The sequence below is a fragment of the Seriola lalandi genome, unplaced genomic scaffold (assembly GCF_002814215.2).
Source record: "Seriola lalandi dorsalis isolate HSWRI2012SDOR001 ecotype SW California unplaced genomic scaffold, Sedor1 jcf7180002054559, whole genome shotgun sequence".
Classification (NCBI taxonomy): Eukaryota; Metazoa; Chordata; class Actinopteri; order Carangiformes; family Carangidae; genus Seriola; species Seriola lalandi.
In genome coordinates, this window is record NW_019525112.1 from 158633 (window position 1) to 178287 (window position 19655).

Below are 19655 nucleotides of genomic sequence, written 5' to 3' on the forward strand. Positions count from 1 at the left end.
GCCCCACTATGTGAAAATGTCATTATTAAATTCTTTACACCTCATCTCATCTGACAACTATTCAGAGTTATTAGTTTGAATTAAACTGATTTTAAGTGTTAATCTTATTGATGTCAGTTCTGTTTTGTAGCACATGCATGTAGTGACAGTAACATAGTCACCCATGCTAACCCACTCAAATTCCCCATGGGGTCACTGTGGTCTTAGATGTAATACTGCAGAACCACAGCATCTGTTCTATGAATTATGCATTAAAAACAAACTTTGGTGTTTGTGAACATCCCTTTACAAGCTCAAAATCTGAGGCTGAGCTGAATAAATATTCACTCTGATGGTTTATGGTTTGAGTGTCACACTGAACTTTTTTTTTGGAGCAGATCCATTTCCTCCTTGCCACATTGTGAACCTTTGCCTTTCTAATCGCAGCAGCATTTTGTGGCACCATTTATGGTTCCAAGCAAATAATTTTTTATCATTTTTTGGCATCAACAGGGTCCTTTGAGATAATTACATCAGCTGTTTCAGTAATAAAACTTTTTCTTTTTTTTTTCTTTAAAGGTATCTGTCTGTGGCTTCACCTTGTCGACCTTTGACAATTTTTTGTTGAAAGTAAAAATTGTTTTTCATTTATAACCTTTGTTGTTTTTACATTAGTTGCCCGTTAGAGTCTTTGTTCTCCAACAAACTCGCTTACTGATTAAATTTAAATTCAATAATTAATAAACATCATTTATACTCTAATCTATAACAAGCACATGAAACAAATGAACATTAAAATAGTTTACTGGTTATAACTCTCCACTGAGATTTACTGTGAATTACTGTCACTACCGAGGGGAACAAGTCTGAATCAAGTCTGGTTTCCCAGTTGTGCACTTGTATGGAAAAGCCTTGACAATGTGAACTTTCTACCCTCTTGATTATGACTGGGTTTATGCCAACAAGAAACAAAAGACAAGAAAAAATGGACTTCTGACAGATACAATAAGAGGAAGGCTCTGATTTATAACTTACTGAAAGAGAAAAGATTAAAAAAAGGGGCTGGACTTAATGCTGCTCATAAAGATTAGGAGTAAAGGTAAAGAGTATAAAGGCACATGAACAGGTGGGAATTACTCACTTGTACAAGACACATTTGACAGTAAATCACAATCTACAGTTCTATGAATATCATTCAGATTTGATCATACAGGTCAAGATGAGGACACTGGTATTCCTCTCACTGAGCCTTGCAGGTAAGAGATTTCACTTTGTTTTCAGGAGTGTGTTCTCCAAAGACTGATCTCTGCTTCTCTTTTCACTGAGTAGGTTCTCTGGGATCAATGAAAGTATAAGTAATAGTAAAAATCATTGAAAGATGTGAGCCAATCATATTCTGTTCTTTGAAGTTGTTCTCAAAAGTAAAAGTAGATGCATAAAGGTTTAATATGAATTAATGAACACGATGCGTAAATCTGTGAAATGAAATGATGTTTGTGATTGATAACACTTCAAACAGATTCATATTCATGTTGAATTTGACCAAGATCCTAGTTGTATCTGCATTATGAAACGTGTAGGCATGGATGGATTACTGAACAGGCCTACTAGGCGCAGGAAAGCAGGTCTCACTGGAAAGTCAATCAAAGTGATGCTAAACAACTACAAAAAGAAACCACATGACTACAAAGACACACAAAATGACTATAGAGACACAGAGGTACAAAACAACCACAAAAAGATGCAAAATTACCAAAAAGCGACATGATCGCGAAGACAAATCAAATTCAAATCAAAATCGAAATCAATCAGAAGAGACACAGCACACCCACAAAGACGCACTAAACAACTACAAAGAGATGCAAGATTAAAGAGAAGAGGTACACACCACAGACATGCTGTCTGTAGTTGTTTTGTGTCTCTTTCAGTCTGGCTGTCTTGCTCCTATTAGAGGGGGTCTTTTACATGATGGGTGCAGGGAATTGGATCTGTCTGATTTCAGATGTAATTGTTCTTGTTTACTTTTTGCAGTGGCTCTGTCGATGCCCCCGTTTCCTCCTGGTGTGGCACAAAATCTTGATTTGGTTAAAGAAGACGAGAGCCCTCTGCTGGGAGATCTGGTTCCTCTACAGGGTCATGTGGAGGTGGAGGATCCTGCACCACAGCTCAGACAGGACATGGACGGGAGCCAGAGCCAGAGTGTGGTGAAGCAAGAGGTTAAAGCAGAGCCAGAAGTTAAGGTGGAGCCAGAAGTTAAGGTGAAGCAAGAGGTTAAAGCAGAGCCAGAAGTTAAGGTGGAGCCAGAAGTTAAGGTGGAGCAAGAGGTTAAAGCAGAGCCAGAAGTTAAGGTGGAGCCAGAAGTTAAGGTGAAGCAAGAGGTTAAAGCAGAGCCAGAAGTTAAGGTGGAGCCAGAAGTTAAGGTGAAGCAAGAGGTTAAAGCAGAGCCAGAAGTTAAGGTGGAGCCAGAAGTTAAGGTGGAGCAAGAGGTTAAAGCAGAGCCAGAAGTTAAGGTGGAGCCACAAGTTAAGGTGGAGCAGGAGCTCAAAGCAGAGCCAGAAGTTAAGGTGGAGCCAGAGGTTAAGGTGGAGCAGGAGCTGAAAGCAGATCCAGAAGTTAAGGTGGAGCCAAAAGTTAAGGTGGAGCAGGAGCTGAAAGAAGATCCAGAAGTTAAGGTGGAGCCAGAAGTTCAGGTGGAGCAGGAGCTGAAAGAAGATCCAGAAGTTAAGGTGGAGCCAGAAGTTAAGGTGGAGCAGGAGCTGAAAGCAGAGCCAGATGTTAAACCAGAGCCAGAAGTTCAGGTGGAGCCGGAGCCAGAAGTAAATATGAATCCAGATGTTATGGCTGAACCAGAGGCTAACTTGATAGCAGAACTTGAGATGGAGCCAGAACTCGAAGTCAACCCAGACTTTAAGGTGGAATCGGAGGTTAAGGTGGTGCCAGATGTTCAAATGGAGTTGGAACCTGAGGAGAACCAGGATGAGGAGAGGCACATTGACATGGAGAGACAATATGAAACGGTGGATGAGCCGATGGAGTTGGAGCCGCTGGATGACGACAACTTGTTTGGAGAGGAAGGGAGTGATGCGGAGCTGTCAGAGGTGGAGAAGTCTTTGATAGCAGCATTTAACAGTCAAGATCCTGTCGTTGAAACTCTGCCAGATGAGGAGGGGCACATAAGGAGGATGGACTACGCTTCAGATGAAGAACCAATTATGCAGCTGCAGCCTGAGATGGGGGAAGAGCCATTTCAAAATCAAGAGGTCATACCAGGTGGTGCTATCATGGAAGAAGGGCCAGCGTTGGACATTATGGGGCAGCAGATTTCAACTTCAGACTTATTCCCCAATGAGGAGGCCAAGATTGAGATGGAGCAAAACTCTCGCACAGCGGAGAGGTCAGACTATTCAATGATGAACGGACCATTGAGTGAGTTAGTCCTGGAGAGAGACGGTCCTTCTTTTGATGACACTCAGACTGGTGTGGTGCCTGAAAGAGAAGAGAACGCTTTCATGAGAGAAGGAGGTAAAAACCCTGTAGAGAGAAGATAATCACTAAAACAAGACAAGCAAAGGAACATGTAAATGAAATATTATGCACAGGTGTGTACACATAGCGTAACTGGCTTTACTTCAAACGAAAGGTTCATATATTTTAAAATTCTTAATACACACTCGCATGCTCAATGTAAACGATCCCTTTCTAACACAATTCCAGAGAAAGAGTTGTGTAAAAATTGCTTCTTTTTGAGAAAAAGGGGGGAGCCAGAGGTAACAGAGGTAGATAAGTGGTAATTTATACGTATACATTAACTGTCTTCCTTTGAGCGTGCTGAGCTTTAGGTTACATTTGAGGTCGGGGTCAGACGGGAAGGAGGAAGCCAGCAGAGCCAATCAGAAGACGACAAAACGCCCGTGCACATTTCTTTGTTTGTACTTGTATAAATACACTGGATCAGGGAAAGTTAGTTTGTCGGCCTGTGGACTGACCAACACTTGTTATTGGTTAGGAAAAGGCACATCTGATCCAGAATTCTGTAATTGTTCATTGCTTGCTGAAAAGATTCACTAAACAATTTGAACTAAATTCTTTGGTGTGGACATTCACTGGTCTTTTGAGTATTTTGAACACTGCACTCACCCCGTGGGGGTGAGAGTTTTTTTCTCTAAACAGCAGAAGCTCCTTCACAATATATCAAAGCCTTGGGTCACATAGCAGACAAAGCAAAATGAATCCCAGAATCGTGTTTTTGATCATGATGCCCAGCCCCCTCTTCACGTCTGGAGCTCTCGTGTTTTATACATAAAAATAACTTCTAATATTCAGCTGGACCAAATTCTCTCTGAACCACGTTTCCTCGCTGAGCAGCAGTGGAGGCAGAGTAACAGAAAGTGGAAATTTGGTGCTAAAAATATTGTAAACTGATTGATCAATTGATTAGTCAATTGATTTTGTCAAACTCAGATTGTTTCTGATGAAATTAAGAAGGAACTTACAGAAGCATTTTTACACAGAAGGAGGATTATGGATTTTGACCCCATCACTTGCATTTGAATTGTGTTACAAGGGGATCTCCTCATATGGACAGGAAACTGTCTCTGAGTTCATGTGTGCATGTTTAGTTCTGTTTTCAAATAGACTTAAACAGTGCAAGTCTCTCCTTTCATGAGCAGCATGATTGAAAATGTTGTAATTTCACCTTCTTGCCACAGGGCAGCGCTATTCTTCCAGTGTGATAATTGAGGGGAAGCGTTATCAGTTCTTCGAAGGACCAAAGACGGCTGAAGATGCTGAGGTATTTACACATTCTCCACAATCTGGAAAGATGATTCAGAAACTATTTAAAAAGTGAGTTTTCTTTAGGACAGACACACACTTGATAATATGCCTAATCCCACTGTCACTGTCTCAATAATTCCTTTCAGTTGTTCTGCCAGTCACGGTTCCCTGGCGGCCACTTGGCCTCCATCACAAGCTCACACATCCACCGAGAAGTGATGAACATGATTCCGCCGTTAAACGGGAGACTCCCACGCACCTGGATTGGAGGAATCCGATATTTGGAGGTGAGTATGTTCAGCCCAGGAGTGGGTGGTCGAATCTGTTGCTGAAAATACAAATTCATAATTTTACCATTCACTAATCACACAGTGAGAGTGGTTCGTTTCATGGTTGTGTTTTTATCTGGAGAATGAATAGAATAAATGACTCCTCTGTCTGATTGCACCTCATTAATCTCCTGTTATCTGTCAGACCGGTCGCTTTATCTGGTTGGATGGATCCCACTGGGGCTATGCTGATTGGCTGTCAGGGGAGCCCAATAACACAGCAGATGTGGAGGACTGTCTGGAATTGCTGATGTTTGGTAGATGTCAGTTTGTTGTTATCCCTCTGCAGAGCTGCAGTTTGGTTTACTTTCGCCAACTTTCTAAGCATTCATGTTCCTTAAGCACTTTTAAACTGTCCTTACACTGGTGTCATTTCAGCACAAACTCAGATCTAAATCTGACTTGAAATAAGGCGCATTTGCAAATAATTATCAATCAAAATACAGCACAGTTAAACATCATGAAAAATATTGTTTCACTATTTATACATATAAATACAGGAAGAATGTTTACATGTAAAGTGACCCGAAGGCACACAGATCATTCTTTTTCCTTTAATGTTTTACCAGACATGACTATTGAACATTGTTGCATTGCTTGTCTGTCTTTCAGCAAATGGAAAATTCAATGACTTCACGTGCTGGGAACCTCTGACTTTCATCTGCTCCCACCCAGTCTAGTGAACGTACAGCAAGCTCTCGCCGCTTTCTGCTTCTTTGTCTGAAAAAGCAACAATCTCTGAGAAGAGATTGTTGCTTTTTCTTTTAGTTTAAAATCATATCTTGTAAAGCAAAGGAACATAACACAATTTATGGAATACTACTATTAAACCAGAGGGCCTCTAAGTATGTTGTACATTACACTCATTGGTAAAAAAGAAAACCTGATATTTTATTCATGCGCTTGTTGTGATTATTCCTGTATATTGTTTTTTTTTTGGTTTTTTTTAAAGCTCAATTAAATGTATACCTGCAGACATTATGGCAGACTTTTGAGTACATTCAAATACATTCAGCCCACCATACGCACATTATAACACACCTGATAATGTCATGTGTATAAATTCAAGCTTTACTTTCTCTCTCAGCGTGGAGCCTTGTTGAGGTTTAGGTGATGAGGAGTGTTTATCAGGAAATATACAACCATCAGTCTGACAGGTGTATCTAAACCTCCAGCCCATCCAGGACCCAGACACGACATCCTCACTAAACCCATGGAGTCCAGGAATTCTGGTTTATATTACAGGATCAGGAAAGAGTCTCTGTGTCCAAGAGACAGATCTGTTCTGATGCCAAAAAGCTGTCATGGCAGCAAAAGCTGTCCACACTCAGATTTTCGATTTCAGGTTCACTGTCTGCAACATTGCTGGCTGGATACACACTGTAGGTTTATGTTCTATGCCATCTAGACCCATCGAACACCAATCCAATCCTACACTTTAAAATTACAGGAGCTTATCACCCACTAACTGATGTATTCACACACTCATGCTGCACATGCAGCTACTGTAAAGCCTGCCCGGCCTCACATGTTGCTGTGTGTGACTGTGACTCATTTTCCACTGGCCTACACAACCTTTTCCTGACCTTTGGATGTGGAGGTGAGGATTACCAACTGTAAGGTGATGACTGGCAGCTCTTTATCCTTCTATTTTAATTGCTAACTGTTCCACATATACATACATCCACCACCACCACACACAAACTCATTAATTAATGTGACTAACAGCCCAGTGTAAACCTTTTTTTTTTACAGAAATATAATCTTTGACACATGTGGCACATGCAGATTCTCCATTGTTCCTCTACCATGAAAAGTGACTTTTGTTGGATTTAAGAGATCACAGTTGAATGTGCATCTCCAATCTCTTACTGGAGAGATATATCCAACAGCTTTGCGGAGTACATTACAAAATCATATTTTTAGACTCTGTGCATAATCCGATCTGGTTAGTCATCATCACCAGACGCGTACACGCATCAAAACTGATGAATAATGTAATAAAAAAAAAACTGGAATAATTTTTGGCAAAACTAGACAGTCTATGCAAAACCTAATTCATAAGTTATTATTAACGGCTGAAACAGAGCAGTGGAAATACCCTAATACTCTGACTCTACATACTGACTGATTATTAGTGTTGCTGTTTAGATGAGGGTGACTCAGTGTTGCTGCTTGCATCTGTCACTTCAAGTCATTTTCTAGGTTCATGCAGTACAACCAGTTGTTTGCTGGGATCTGTGTGTGTGTGTGTGTGTGTGTGTGTGTGCGCTGAGGCTGTGAATCCTCCCACCTAAAGCCCTACAGCCCAGCTTACAAACACTTGTTACCCTGTATCCACACTCTGCTGTGTTGTTTGCATTAAAGGCTGGACTCTGCTGGTGGCTCAAAAACCGACTCTTAACAAATGTTTACACCGAAGCCTTTTATAGTGCACCTACATGCCAGCACTAATCTGTTTACTTCGTTCATCTGTGCTGTTTATGGCCGTGAGCACGGCAGTGTCGTATGGACACATGACAATGTTTGAAATGCTCTAAAGAAATTTCTCAAACGTGCGTGTTCAGAGATCCAAATTTTATGGAGAAATCCCTTCAGCTCGGTGCAGAACCAGTGTGTTTGCAACAAATCTTGTATTTTGGACCATTTCTGAATGTATTCTATAAACATTTTTTTTAATATATGTTTGTTTTCATTTTAAGTATCAGCTTCCACTCATTTCCTGAAATGTTTGAAAATGAATTTACGGACTCATAAAACCTGTCGGAGCTGAAAAATCCACCTCAATGTATAAATCTTGACTAATACTGATCCAATAGGTTGGCATATGTTGTTTGTCTCTCGTCACACTAAGGGACATTGTGAAAATTATCCGGGGGATCATTGGTAACAATGTTTCATTAATAAAACATTGCAAGCATTTCTTCCCTTCATTTCTTATCACCTCTCCTGTTGCTATTCAACAAAGGCATAAATCCCCAATAATAGTTTGAAAAATGCTAATGTTGAAATCCGGGTATGCAATTAAAGAAGTTTTCCCTGTTTAGCACTGATGATATTATCACTGATATATTGTGGGGAGAGGTTTTGGAGGTTCTGCCCCTCCAACCACCCTGAACATGTTCACAGAGCCCCATGAAATAGTGTTCCAGTTTTCCCAGAGATGATTCCCTGGCTTTTCTAAAGTTGACACAGTTTCTCACTGGGGTTTAAACAGCTGCTGCTCACCTCTGTGTTGTTGTATTTATTGTCCAACTAAATGTTTTATTCTGTCGTTGACTGGCAGACTTCAGTACAGTGTGTTTATGTGCAACATAGTAGGTATAAGATAAAGGTATGAAAGGTGGAAGTGTTTGCTCCAGGTTGGGCCCTGGTAAACAGTTTACTCCACTCCACTGCATTAGAAATTAACACTATTTTCCGGGGAGCATGCCAGGTGGCACACATCCGTCTCACACGTCCATGACAGGCCTCATGCAGATCTGCCCAGAACCCTCCCAGGACAAACATAAATATGCTAATATCCTGGCGCAGTGCACAGTGTGAATACATTTTGTTGTCAAATGTTTGCATGTCCCTACCTGGAACTCCTGCAGCCAGATGTCGGTTCATTAAGGATGAAAGGAGGGAATAATAAGAACCTTCTCACAGATGTTGTGAAAAATCTACAGAGTAAACAAAATGCTGGAAGATGCACAGAATACACACAACTGACAACAAGATTTGACATTAGAGTGCTTGGAGGGGTCCGGTTTATGTATCTGTCTCTGTCAGACGTTATAAATCTGTTTGTCTGTTCGCTTTTGTCTCTCAGATCTGGCTGTCAGAGACCCCTGAGACCACCGCCTCGCTCAGGGGTGTGTCATAGATGATGCTGCTTCTATAAACACAAGAACACAGCGGAGAGAAGTGCACACGCAACGAGAAAAGAGAGATAAGAGGCCACAGATTCAGACAGGTAGGTTTCACACATTCGCATCAGCAACATATTTAAAGACTTTTCTTTTTTTGGGGGGGGGGGGGGTTTTGACCTTTTCGGTAAAAAAGAAAAAGAAGAAGAAAAAAAGATCAAAATGATTGAATGATTGAATTGATCAAATTCACAGATTTCACGTGACTGTTTAAGTTTAATTAATTTTTTGAATCATGTCAAACTGTCTCCTTCATATTTGCATGGAAGTCGAGCTGAATGTGATGTGCATCTTAGATAAAGAGCAGCCCAATGTATCCTGTGCATCCCTGTATGTAGCTTGTTGACCTCAGGGTTTAACCAGCTGTGTTTCTGGGCTCCAGGCAGCAGTGCACTGACAGACAAGGAGACTAGTGAACTAAATCGAGTCCGTTCAGAATCCATTCCAACTTTTACTGAAGTTCAAATAGGTCACAACAAAAGCAAAACACACTAAAAATAAACACAGCTCGTCGCTTAAGAATCTGCAACAGGTCGAATGTTTATGAAAATCGAGCTACTGGAAGAGCTGTGAAGACATGCTGACATGAAATTCCAGGAAACGCAATTTCAATATGAAACACTGATTATTTCAAAACAGATTTGTACTTGTCAAATATATTGTATGGGGGTAAAATCAATTTTAAAATAAACTGATCATTTTAGAGAGCCAGGTGTTTAGAGCCAAATGTTTTTGAATGCTCACACTGACAATGCTCGCCATGTTCACCATCTTGTAAGATGTAAGATACATCTTCTAGATGTATTTATCATGTTATAGCATGCTAACATTTGCTAATTAGCACTAAACAAGTTCTGCTGAGGCAGATGGGAATGTCCATAGTTTTGCAGGTGTTTGGTGGCACAAAATGAAAAGTCCAAGATGATGTGTTGAGAAATTTCACCCCAAACCACAAATGTCAACCTCATGGTGGCACTAGAGGAGAAGACAGAGAATCACCAAAGTCAGTAGGATGATTCATCTGTTCAGACAAATCACCTTTCATTACAGACGACAAAGGTTAAACCAGAGGAGAGACAATAGGAAACCCAAACAGAAAACTGCTCCGGTTTACGATTACGTGCAAAGGAAAGATGGAAAGCTCTTATTTTAAAGGCTGTCTGGCTAAAGGGTGTTTTCCTCCTTTCTAACCCATAGTTAATCTGTCTCCAACATTTTTCTGAAATATGAATGTGTTAAATGGGGGAGGTAAGAATTGGGTATATTAGAGAGGTATTGTGAATTGTAATAAGATTTTCCCATCAAAGGAGATGATATGTAGGAAGTATATAGAGGATGTCTGTACAAAATGTGCCATTCCATCCAGCAGGTGTTGAGATATTTCACAAGGTAAGTGAAATGTTTGACCTGCTGGTGGCGCTAGAGGAATAGTCAGGGGATTACCAAAATCGTTAAGGTTCATACTCTGGGGATCATGAATGTCTGCACAAAAATCCATGGCAATCCATCAAAGAGATGTTGAGATATTTTAGGGCCAAAGTGATGGAGTGACAAACATCGCCATTCCTAGAATTGATGCCGCTGGTATGGATAAAAACAATGAGGCGTGTCTGAAGAACCGAAGGTCTCTTAAAAATAGTCCAAAGCATGAAATTTAGCTACACCGTAGTGGCACTCACGCCACAACAAATAGTTTATCAAAACCTCTTTTCAACAGCGTTCAGAGCTCATGGAGAGATCGTCCAAAGTCAGCCGATTGGTCCAACAGGAGAATCCTGGAAAACAGAAGGAGGCGAATGACAAGACCCAGGATGGGAAACTACAGGTGAAGCAGGAAACCACAGATGGAGGTAAATCTGGATTGAACAGATGAGTCATTTCAAAAGTAGATTTTCAAAGTAGGTCTGCAGAACTGTAACCTACTTCTTCCTGCTTTACAGCACTAACAGACCAAAACGTGATGGCCGGGGAGGCTTTGGACCGGAGGAACATCTGGGAGCCGAGTGTTTACTACGCGCTGGGAAAGGAGTCTTTTTATTTTGCTGGTCATGACATCAGCATCCGCGAGTCCATAGATACTTATGGTGCTCTGATCTGGCCTGGGGTACGCCCTGCCATGATGCCGTGTTATTGTACATCCGCTGACTTGGTTGTTACTGATGTAACAATGACACTTGTTCTGCAGGCCGTAGCTTTGTGCCAGTTTTTGGAGAATAACCAGCAGCAAGTGAAGCTGATGGACAAAGCCGTGCTGGAGATTGGAGCTGGGACTGGTTTACTCTCCATAGTGGCAAGTCTGTTCGGTAAGTCTATGAAGCCCATTTGCAGTTTACACAGTATATAGTGTATGAAACTATCACATTGTTCAAGATTTCAAATGCCAACAATTATAGTTATATATCAATTCTATAATCAGATTGGTATAAATCATGACGTTTTTTATTGAAGATGTTATTTTCTATTTTTTCTTTAGGACATATTGTGGTACTTTTTTGATTGTGATGCTAGAGGGAAAAGCCATAAAGAGTTTATTTCCTCTGGTGCATAAATATAAAAATCTCTGTTCATCTTTTGTGCAAAAGTAACATTACGGCCTGGTGGTGGGAGTCGAGGAAACATCATGGGGTCACTAAAACAACTGGGATTCATTGTCTGAAGACCACGACAATCCACCCACGTCAAAATTCTTGCTTTGCAAACAGGCCATTAACTGTAAAGAAATTGTAAAGATATCTGGATGAACACAGTGATCATTGGAGTGGTACTGTCATCCTTTGGCCCCTGTATTATGCATGCAGTAGAAACATATGTGTTCAATTATTTCCCATCACATCTATCAACAGACGATTTAAGGAAGTCTCATGGTTTACCACCATTAATTCACAAGCACTTCAACATAACCAATACTGACCCTCCAAACAGACCTAGACCTTAAACACTGAATGTCTTCTCTGTCTATAAATATGCGGCCGGTCTTGCTGAGGGTTTCAAGGTCCAAGTGAGGTCATGCATTATTCGTGATATGATCAAGGTCGAATTGGTGGAAGTTTTTAGCATCAAATTCATGACTTGAGTCAACACTTGAGGCAGCAAACTTTTTAGTAACCCACACTTGTTATGTTTTCATTTTTTGTATGGTCTTTCTGATTCAACACTTCTGAAAAGCAAAAAACAAATGATTACAAAATACAGCATGAATCTGTTAAACAAATCCTAATATCAAGCAGCTTTATAGCTGTTAAATGGCCATGTTTTCTTAATTTTTTTGCCCTCCCCTTGTAATTTATTAGAATACAGTATTATAATATACTGTATTTAAATTACACATTTAGTTTAACTAATATATTGTGTAATTTCCAAAAGTAAAAAAAGGCTCAGTAGTTTCCTAAAACAGCTGGGCACTGTAGCTTTTGGCAAACATTACTTAAACAGGAGTAAACAATGCATTTGTTGGGGACTATTTTCAGGTGCGGATTAACACACATTTTGTTGGCTAACAAGTATTTACAGCAGCAGGAAGGTGTTAGTGAAAATAATTAAATAAAATTACTGTGTCCATGTTGATCATAATGCAGGAACACAACGTGTCGAGGAAGACAGTCACAAAAAAAGTTGGTGTAGTCCTTTCACAGTTTCTGTCTGTGGGTCTTCCTACCTGTAATTCAGCTGCTTTGTTTTTCTGTACTCTTTTCCAGGGGCTTGGGTGACAGCTACTGACCTGCCAGACATCTTGTCTAATCTGACCTTTAACCTTCTGCGAAACACCAAGGGCCGCTCCCGCTACACTCCTCAGGTGGCCGCCCTATCCTGGGGTCAGGACCTGGAGCGAGACTTTCCCTACCCGTCCTACCACTACGACTATGTGCTCGCAGCTGATGTAGTCTATCACCACGACTGTCTCGAGGAACTGCTGAGAACCATGCGTCACTTTTGCCGACCAGGAAGTCAAACGACTCTGTTGTGGGCCAACAAGATCCGGTTCCAGTCAGACCTGAAGTTCACAGAGCGCTTTAAGAGCAGCTTTAACACCGCGCTGCTCACTGAGCTCCCCCAGCAGGACGTGAGGATATACAAGGCCACAGCAAAGGAGTGACAGAGGAGCTTCAGGAGGGGAGGGGATTGGGGGGGGGTTCTGAAAAATTGAAGGTTTTGAAGATGTGAGAGAAGAGTTGAAGACATTTAACATTCAAGAAAACAAGAAATTCCTCGTCCTTTCACCAATTCAAATCAATATAGAGAAAGTCTGGTTTTGATCTGTGTTTACACGACATTCCTGGACAGTGCTGATAAATGTTGTCACGCAGAAAGCAGAAATGAAGTGCCTCACTCAAATTTCCACTTTAATAAGCTATTTTATTTGCCAGTACTTTATCATACATTTATTTCTGACTTTATTCAACTTTTGTTCAACAATTTGTTTTTAAAAATAAATTGATTTACTGTAAACATTTCTCCTATATTCAAATTTGTCTCTTGATAACTAATCTACATAAACCTTTATCAAAGGTGCTCTGCTGTTTAGTGCAAAGAGTCACTTATTAACCATGAAACAAACACAGAAAATGTGCTCCAGAAGCATCAAACTTTGCATTTCTGGTGCCTTAGCTTTTGGTAATCAGTTAGCTGTTAATGAGTAAAAACTAAGAAAATAAAAGCACCTACAGGAGCACGTATGCAATAGAGGGAAATAAAAGATCTTACATGTTCAACATGTGACTGTCACTTAGCACCAAAGGTACCACATAACTACATCCCTGCTCAAAAATTTGATTTTAAAAATGCATTTTAAATCTAAAAGCTTTATAATAATGTAGCAAATGCACACATTAAGAGAGAGTGTGAGGGATGGACAGTAGGGACCAGTGAGGATATAATGTCAAGAATTTTCACTTTTCAATACTAAGTCAATGGTTAAGTCCATTCCAGATTGGAAATCCACCTCTGTTCTGTTCTTGCTGTCTCCTGTGCCCATCAATGAAAGTTTAGAGTCACAAACTGTTGTAATTCTGCGATCGGAAAGTTCAGAAGAGACTTGTGTCTGTCCTGAGTATTTGAGTCTGTACACTGTATAACTGCTGTGTTTTCAAGGTGTTTCTGTGACTCTACGATATGCAGCAGGTTGATGACTTGGCTGGCTGCTCTAGTATAGACTCCCTGCGGAGGTCGTTTGGGATGCTGCCTTCAGGACCCCAAACGTTGAGTTCTCCATAAATACCCAGCTCGATCATCTCCTCTTGCCAAGGGATGGGGATGTTGCCAGAGGAAAACTCATCAAAAAAGGTCTTATCGGGATCCTCCAAGGTTACGCCCTTCACCGACGAGAAAGCTCCGACATCATCCAGACTTTTAGCATACACCCTTTTAGGGTCAGGGACAAAAGGAGGAGGTAGGATACCTGAAGAGGTGAGACATGGAAGTTAAAAATAACATCAAACTGTCGGAGGAAGGAAAACATTTCCAGGGTTTGAAGAAATTGGAAATAAGTGATTTATTTCCAAAGTCAAAACACATATTTTACGCCTGAACAAGACAAGAAAGTAAAGGAAATAGATAGTACCTGCATTCAGTTTCCTCCAGTTGATGTCACTGAAAAATGGGTGCGCTCTGATTTCATCACAGCATCCGTTCTTAAAACCCATCCTCTGATCAACCTCTTTGGCCAGCAGCCCATCACAGAGCGACTTTGCGTGCTCACTGAAATTGTCTGGATAGGTCACCACCCTCGTCAGCATGCGCTCTTTCATCTCCTCACGTTCAACCTGAAGAGCAGACAGACGAAACCTCTCATCCTCTCATTTACATCGCAGTCGGCCATTTTTGTGCACAAGGTAAATAAATCTCATGGTTCAATAAAAAGCGACTAACTTTCTCCCCCCTGTTTCTGAATGGGTTCTTAGCCGCCATGAACTCAAACAGTGTCACCCCCAGAGTGAAATAGTCGACCGAGCTGTCATATTTTTCTCCTTTCAGCATCTCCGGAGCCATGTACCCTGCAAGAACCAAAGTGAAAACGACGATTAAAAAGAAAAAGTGATTCAACAGTAAGATTACACCTATATAATAATAATAATATGACATTGCTTATTCATTGTTTGGTGGATGCGGATGAGACCCACCTGGTGTCCCAGCATATCCTTTGGTCAGTGTTTTTCCTTCTTTTAGCTCCACAGCAAGACCCAGGTCAGATATACGCACATTTCCTGTTCAACATCAGACAGACATCTTTGTCAGTCATTAATCGCACTTGATGAGGATGAGGGCAAATTTCTCTGTGTTTGACTAGAAATTATTACCGTCATTATCTAGTAGCACATTCTCTGGTTTGAGATCTCTGTAGATAATTCTTTTCTGGTGGAGGTGCTCCAAGCCCTGGATAATCTGAGCAATGTAAAAACAGGCTCTGGGCTCCTCAAAGCCTGGGCTGTTCTCATCCACCAGGTAGATGTGGTACCTTCAGGGAAGACGGAACAGGTGAGCTTTGACTCTGTCATGTACAAAAGGTATGTAATCTACATTCATTTGGAGTTTTATATACAGCTTGCCAATATGTTGCATGGGCTTTGCTCATTTTGCATGTTAGCTGTCATTATGCTCTCGGTTTTCAAACTACAGTGTGCACGAATTAAAATTTGATTATAAAGAACCACTCAGGGATATTCTCGTCATCAAAATGAATTTGTGGCCCCATGCCTGCCGAGAATAAATGTTTGCGGGAAGCCTGCAGTCCAGTGTATCTTCAACAACTGACTCTCTGAATGGTATTAAGATACTGTAACTAATTCTCGTTCCGTCTCCACCACACGTGTGTAACTGCACCCATGTGCCTGTCTACAGACATGCGCATTTACAGACATTACATTTAATCCATCCCACTGTGATGACTCTGTAATTTGGAGCCACCACTCGGCGGCACATTTGCCTGATTGTTAAATATATTTCCGGAGGGTATCACAGCTAACTTTGGGGAATATTACAACATCCCTCTGACATGAAGTTATAGCAGAAACACAGGACCTGACCAAATTATGAAGGCTGCCAAAAAGACAACAGCATAGAAGAAAGAGGATAGCGAATAAGTGCTACCACTGTTCTATCAATGAGTTTATCTGAGAGTTTTTCAGAATGTGAAGTTACTTGAGGTCTCCTCCATTCATGATGGTCATGACCAGACAAAGTTCGTCCTTTGTCTGGAAGGCGTACGCCAATGACACAATGAAGCGACTGTGAACTTTCTCAAGAATCCTCTTCTCCACCATCGCACCCTACAGGGGAAAGTTAGGAAAGACAATTTTGAAAAATAATGTAAAAGGGACCTTTTTAAAAGAAAGAAAACTGCAGGGACTTTTCTTCCAACGGGTTGCAGAAAAATATGCAGTATGTTTTCATGTTCACACCGATTGGAAAAGATGTTGAAGTATATTTCAAAGAATGACCTCAGACAAGTCAAGGGCAAGATATAACTATGCCAAGGAGATCCATTCAGAAGAGCTTTTCACTAAAGCTCCCAGTAATCACTCTATCCCTGTCTCAGTGTTTAATACTGCATGCTAAAGCTAAACGAGACAGAGGCAGGGACAAAGATGATTAGCACCACTGCAGCCTGCTCAGTGCAGGGCACTTTCTCTGGACCATAAAGCCACTAAAACACCTGTATTAATCAAATCACAACATGCTAAAATATCTGTTTAAAAAGTTTCCTTTAAAACTCATGCAAGGAAACAAGGAAACACAATAAGGGCCACATTTCATATTCTAACCATCTAAAGGCATATAATGCATTTCAAAGTATAAAAAGCCCAAAACCTGCAGCATGTATTTCATTAACTTATATGAGCATTCATGTTCAACATGTTTGGGCTGTTGAGAAAGAAACTATGCTGTCCTAATGCAAAAGTGAGTAAAGGAGCATATTATCAAGAGTGACATTTGTTCTCTCACCTCATATCCTTTCCTCTTCTTCAGCCTCTTCTTGTTGAGTTTCTTACAGGCATAAAGTTTCCCTGTGGCTTTCATCTGACAGGCCGACACCTCCCCAAACCCACCTTTCCCCAGCACACGGAAGTCTAGGAACCAGTCTGCATCCATGGGCTGCATCTCAAGCCACTTCCACTGCAGGAACCTCTTTAGGTACAAGCTCTCCAGGTAGAAAGTGTAAGGGGCCTCCCGCAGATAGTCCAACGTTGTGGCCAATGCTGTGGCAAACAAATCATCCCCTACAGCCTCCTGGTTTTCCTTCACCTTAGCTATGATTTCCTCAGACAGGAACGGGCAGTAGTGTTTGGCAGAGGGGTCCATGTAACGCTGGACAATCTTTGAGGCCTTCTTTGCCCTGTCAGAATCCTCCGCCAGGTCGTAGTCCTCGATGTCTTTCCACAAACGGCAAGCCCCATGATACTCTTGATTTGCATTCAAGAATTCCCTAAAGAGGCGTTTGCCAAGAGGCTGTTCCACGCAGATTGAGTCAAAGGTCAAATCCAGTGTGTCCACCAGGCCCTCGCACACGGTGATGTGGGGCAGTTTGAGGCGAGAATGGTACTTCTTATCCCGGGCCGCTGCAGCATTAGAGCCATCGATGCTTCCACGGGCATTGATGTAAGCAGAATTCGCTACCACTGTGGTCAGTCCTCCAATATCCATGTTGAGGGTAGGTGACTGTTAGGCGACGCAGAGAGGAGACATTGCAAGAGAAAACTGAGGCGGAGGATAAACGCTGCTAACTAATGTGCAGGGGTGAGGCAGTGAAAGGATGAAGCAAGGCTGAGAAAAAACAAAACAGGTCGCAGAAGAGTGGCAGAGGGCGCATGAGAGACTAATGTGGAGTGGAGACTGTTCTCTGAACTAGATCCCAGCACACTTTGAGCCCTGTACCACCCTCATTCACACACACACACCTGAGTCAACACCTTTCGGTAATCCATTAACACCCTAATGCCCCAGACAAAGTGTGCGAGCACATGCTGGAACAGAACAACACCGGCAACATATGCAGCTGGAGTGTCACCAGTCAACCCCCTGGAAATTCATAATTACTGCAACAGCGGGTCACTCATGTAGACTTCATCATGTCGTTTCTGCATGTTAGAAGTTAAGACTTGGAAGAGCAGTTATGTTTGTGATTGGAATTATGTTTTGTTTTTTTTCCATTTACATTATACCAAATGGTGGTTATATTTTTAAATTAAATTCTCATTAAAACAAGATGTTCTATAAAGCAGGAAATCTTAAAGGATAGGTTCAATTTTTTTCATGTCTTTATTCTGATATGCCCGTATGTCCATTGAAAGGATTACTGCTCGCCGTAAGCAAATTCAATGCAAGCCAGTATGAGACTGCAGCAGTCCGGGTTTGACAAAATCAAGTGTCTTCCACAGTTTAGCCCTTTTGATATCAAGTCGCTGCTTAAAAACAACAAATCTTAGAGAATTCCCAGTTGAACCGACTACCTTAAGCCTCATGTTAACTTCAATTAAACTTCTGAATGCATTTCAACACAGAATGACTGAATTTCATCCCCCATCACTCACACTGAAATCACACCAAGATGTTACACCCAGTATGGACGATGAATGATTACAGTGACCAATACCACTTTCAATGTTCATGAGCATGTCAGTATTGTTGCCTATAACATTATCAGACTCACAAGAGACAGTAAAAAAAAAATAAAATAAAATAAAAAATCAAGCAGCAGAACCAGAGATGCTGTCTTTATTATTCCATGTATTCTTTTTCCCTATTAAAACCTGGTGCCTACATTACAATACAACTCCACTGCTAAGTTTGGTCAGAGATTCAAGTGTTATGCTAGTGGCAGCTAATGTAGCCTCGAGCATCTAACCTCTAGCAGAGGTGAGTTGAGCTCCAGCTAACTGTTCCTGTTTGCTTTTTGTTGTAGTCTGCAGCTCCAACTGATAAGAGTCAACTGCCGTCACTTGAGGCAATTTCAATTGGAATTTGGAGCTACAAGCAACTCTCCACGAACACCTGTAAATACACTCTGCAAGTAAAAGTGATCTGAGTTTCTTTAAGATAAATTATGTGATTAAAAATGTAAACTTATCATTTACAATGTATTTCAATGAATTTTAGCAAGAGATTTTTTACAGGAAACAAAGAGATGAAACGACTTGTACCGACATGTCCTGCTACTTCAGGATCAGTCAGACCACAACAGCAGACACTGGAAAAACCTCCATTATCCAGTGCCTGCAGCATGTGCTACATTTTGGCCCTTATCGCTTCTCCATGTCAAAAACATTTGGACACACCTCATTAAAATAGGCACATGTCAATGTCAGCGGTGACCCTTGTAAATCCACGTCTATATGAAAAATGCAAAAAGAAATTAAACTATGGTAGCATTTAATTGGTTGTCCTCACCTCACATCCTGTTCTTGAGCTTCGAGCATGCAGTTTCCCTGAGGCTTTCCTCTGACTAGCAGACACCTCCCCAAACCCACCTTTCCCACTAATTTTTGTCAATGGGTTGTTTGAGGAATACAGATTACAAGAAGCCTTCATCTTTGACATGGTAAAGAAAAATATAAATATATATATTTTGAGGTATTAAGTGTTGCCTGTTTGACTTGTTCGTAATTTGAGCAATAGACAATTTGTTCCTGGCCAGACACAAATAGGTCAACTTTTTGTTGCAACAATA

At 41.1% G+C, this 19655-nt stretch overlaps 3 protein-coding genes across 4 annotated transcripts; 2 read left to right on the top strand and 1 right to left on the bottom strand.

Annotated features, from left to right (window-relative positions):
• Positions 1-1147: 1147 nt before the first annotated feature.
• On the top strand, positions 1148-6065 carry LOC111662122 (uncharacterized). Its single transcript, XM_023415874.2, has 6 exons — positions 1148-1235; positions 2011-3501; positions 4689-4771; positions 4902-5042; positions 5230-5341; positions 5697-6065. The coding sequence occupies exons 1-6, from the start codon at positions 1199-1201 to the stop codon at positions 5762-5764; spliced, it is 1932 nt and encodes a 643-aa protein (XP_023271642.1). The 5' UTR covers positions 1148-1198; the 3' UTR covers positions 5765-6065.
• Positions 6066-10679: 4614 nt separating this feature from the next.
• mettl21cb (methyltransferase 21C, AARS1 lysine b) lies at positions 10680-13440 on the top strand. 2 transcript variants are annotated; one of them, XM_023415877.2, is made up of 4 exons: positions 10682-10845; positions 10936-11099; positions 11181-11298; positions 12691-13440. In XM_023415877.2, exons 1-4 carry the CDS (start codon positions 10725-10727, stop codon positions 13086-13088), a joined length of 801 nt encoding a protein of 266 aa, XP_023271645.1. In that variant the 5' UTR covers positions 10682-10724; the 3' UTR covers positions 13089-13440. The 2 variants fall into 2 exon arrangements, with proteins under 2 accessions (XP_087032606.1, XP_023271645.1); XM_087176480.1 differs by having other exon boundaries at positions 10680-10845; positions 10936-11298.
• Positions 13441-13456: 16 nt separating this feature from the next.
• LOC111662123 (rhodopsin kinase GRK1-like) lies at positions 13457-19526 on the bottom strand. The gene is made up of 7 exons (XM_023415875.2): positions 16934-19526; positions 16130-16257; positions 15289-15446; positions 15112-15195; positions 14861-14985; positions 14553-14754; positions 13457-14390 (listed from the first exon to the last, which is right to left on the bottom strand). Exons 1-7 carry the CDS (start codon positions 17630-17632, stop codon positions 14098-14100), a joined length of 1689 nt encoding a protein of 562 aa, XP_023271643.1. The 5' UTR covers positions 17633-19526; the 3' UTR covers positions 13457-14097.
• Between the last annotated feature and the right edge of the window lie 129 nt (positions 19527-19655).